At 48.1% G+C, this 2247-nt stretch overlaps 1 protein-coding gene across 1 annotated transcript; it reads right to left on the bottom strand.

Moving 5' to 3' along the window:
- Positions 1-1036: 1036 nt before the first annotated feature.
- On the bottom strand, positions 1037-1918 carry LOC124805434. Its single transcript, XM_047265996.1, has one exon. The coding sequence runs from the start codon at positions 1916-1918 to the stop codon at positions 1037-1039; it is 882 nt and encodes a 293-aa protein (XP_047121952.1).
- Between the last annotated feature and the right edge of the window lie 329 nt (positions 1919-2247).

Consider the following 2247-nt stretch of genomic DNA (forward strand, 5'->3'; position numbering starts at 1 on the left):
CGGCCGTAGGTCTCGCTTCTGAGCTGAGGTCTTTTCACTGAACGAAGTGATTTTCACACTAAAAGTATATTACTGATCATCGTACCACTTCAAACCAGTTGATTGTAAACTTAACCTAAATACTACTTATTGCTAACAAGATATACAACTGCACGTTAATTCACTCAGAAACTGGCAGTCGTTCTTTTCTGTTAAAATTAGCGACGAATTATTAGAATAGCAGCAGCGGGGTGTAGCCGTGCGGTCTAAGGGCGCCTTGCCACGGTTCGCCCTCCCTTGGGCATGGGTGTTTGTGTTGTCCTTAGCGTAAGTTAATTTAAGTTAGATTAAGTAGTGTGTAAGCTTAGGGACCTATGACCTCAGCAGTTTGGTCCTACAGAAATTACCACAAATTTCCAATTCATACAGACGTCAGTTGAGACAACATAGCAGCAACGTAAACTTAGAATCTATCAAAGCATTAAATTCGTAATTCCCGAGCAACGGATTTATAATAACAATTACAATATTTTCGTTACTGACATTTGTTCCTGTTAGCCACTAATATGCTCCACAAACGCATTTCAAGTAATGAATCTCCGCTGCCGCTGTTCCTGCATCACGTCGAGTCAAAGATAGTATTTATCAGACTTACATGTACATGAGGAGGATTTTCCTTACTGTACGTAGATTGGAAGGAAATCAAATAATCCCTCAACAAGTTGTATCTATGAGTAGGTCAGGCTGCACACACCCCAACCTCAGACGGGGGTAGCCGCGCAAACCGTGGCAAGGCGCCTGAGACCGCATGGCTACCAGCGCGGCCGGGTGTGTGTATGAGAAATGACTTTACTTTCGCCCGTTGTAACGTCATTTACATGTTACATGACACACTCAACGTGATTTGGAAATGGTCTGTGGATGCGAAGCCCACGCGCACAGTTCCCATTTTAAATGTAACTTATCAGTAAATTTAATCTAGGATGCTTCTTCTTCAATGACAGAAAGAGGATGTAGTGTAGGCGTGGCTAATTCTGGACACAGAGTTTCAAGCAACTTACTTGATGACATCCTTGTGTTGCTCCACCCATACGCGAAGTTCACTGTAGCTGCTAGTCTGATCCGTTACATAGCGAGTAAGCTTGGACGTCGAGTTCCACTCCCCTTCACATTTTTCAGTACCTTTAAAACCATTGATACGGTACCCAGATGTACATGTTAATGCTTCAATGCCTTTGCCATTCCATTCGTCTTCATTCTTGACAATCTTCTCGAGTTTCATGTTGAGAATCCGTAGCTGGGCCGCAGCGTGTATCATAAGCGATATGAAGAAGAGGTCAGAGCCCATAACGACCAAGTAGCCGCCCTGTATGGTAACAAACTGCACGACGTACAGAAGCTCGTAGTACGGAGTGACGGTGTCCCACGAACCGTACCAGCACACCACAGGCAGCTCGCGCTGGTGCGACCCTCCACCCAGCAGCCTCAAGAGGAGCGGCGTCAGCCCCCACATCACGGGAGACAGACTGCCCATCATCGGCACGTACACCGTAATGGTCCGCGACAGCTGCACAGTAGAGTCGAGCACAGACGCGACTTCCGGGTCGCCCGCCTCCCGCTGAGCCGCCGTGACGTCGTCCAGGTGGTTGACGATGCTGAAGAACTGCTCCTTGTGCGCCACGATCACCGCGCCCTTTATGACGCCCATTACGACGGTTACGGTGAGGCAGATGTCGAGCGTTATCTTGTCCATATCTGTGCGGAAGTACCAGAGCCCCGCCAGCTGGCCGGCTATCATGAAGCACTGGGAGGCGAACAGCCAACAGGTGTACAGCCAGTAGCATCCCTGGTAGCCCGGCGGAGACCACACGCCGGCCACGGACAGCAGTCGGGCGTTGGCCCACATGATGGAGTTGCGCCACGGAACTCTCACCGCCATTCCCAGGAATCTGAAAATATTAACAACATACACGGAGATGACAAAAGTTATGGAGCAGAATATGAGCACTTACAGATGGCGGTAGTATCACGAACACTAGGTACAAAAAAGTTGCTCATTGCTTGTACTCCGGTGATTAAAGTGAAAAGGTTTCCGAGATGATTATAGCCACAATGAACGGGGAATGGTAGTTGGAGCTAGACGCGTGGGACATTCTACAGGTTAATGTCCTGTGTATTAGTCGCAGTATATGTACATCTGCTTTACATTCCTGCACTCTGAGACAAACTGGTCGTTTGCACTGCAGTGCTGCTGTGGATTAGTATCGT

This window comes from Schistocerca piceifrons, chromosome 7 (assembly GCF_021461385.2).
Source record: "Schistocerca piceifrons isolate TAMUIC-IGC-003096 chromosome 7, iqSchPice1.1, whole genome shotgun sequence".
In the NCBI taxonomy this organism is placed as follows: domain Eukaryota; kingdom Metazoa; phylum Arthropoda; class Insecta; order Orthoptera; family Acrididae; genus Schistocerca; species Schistocerca piceifrons.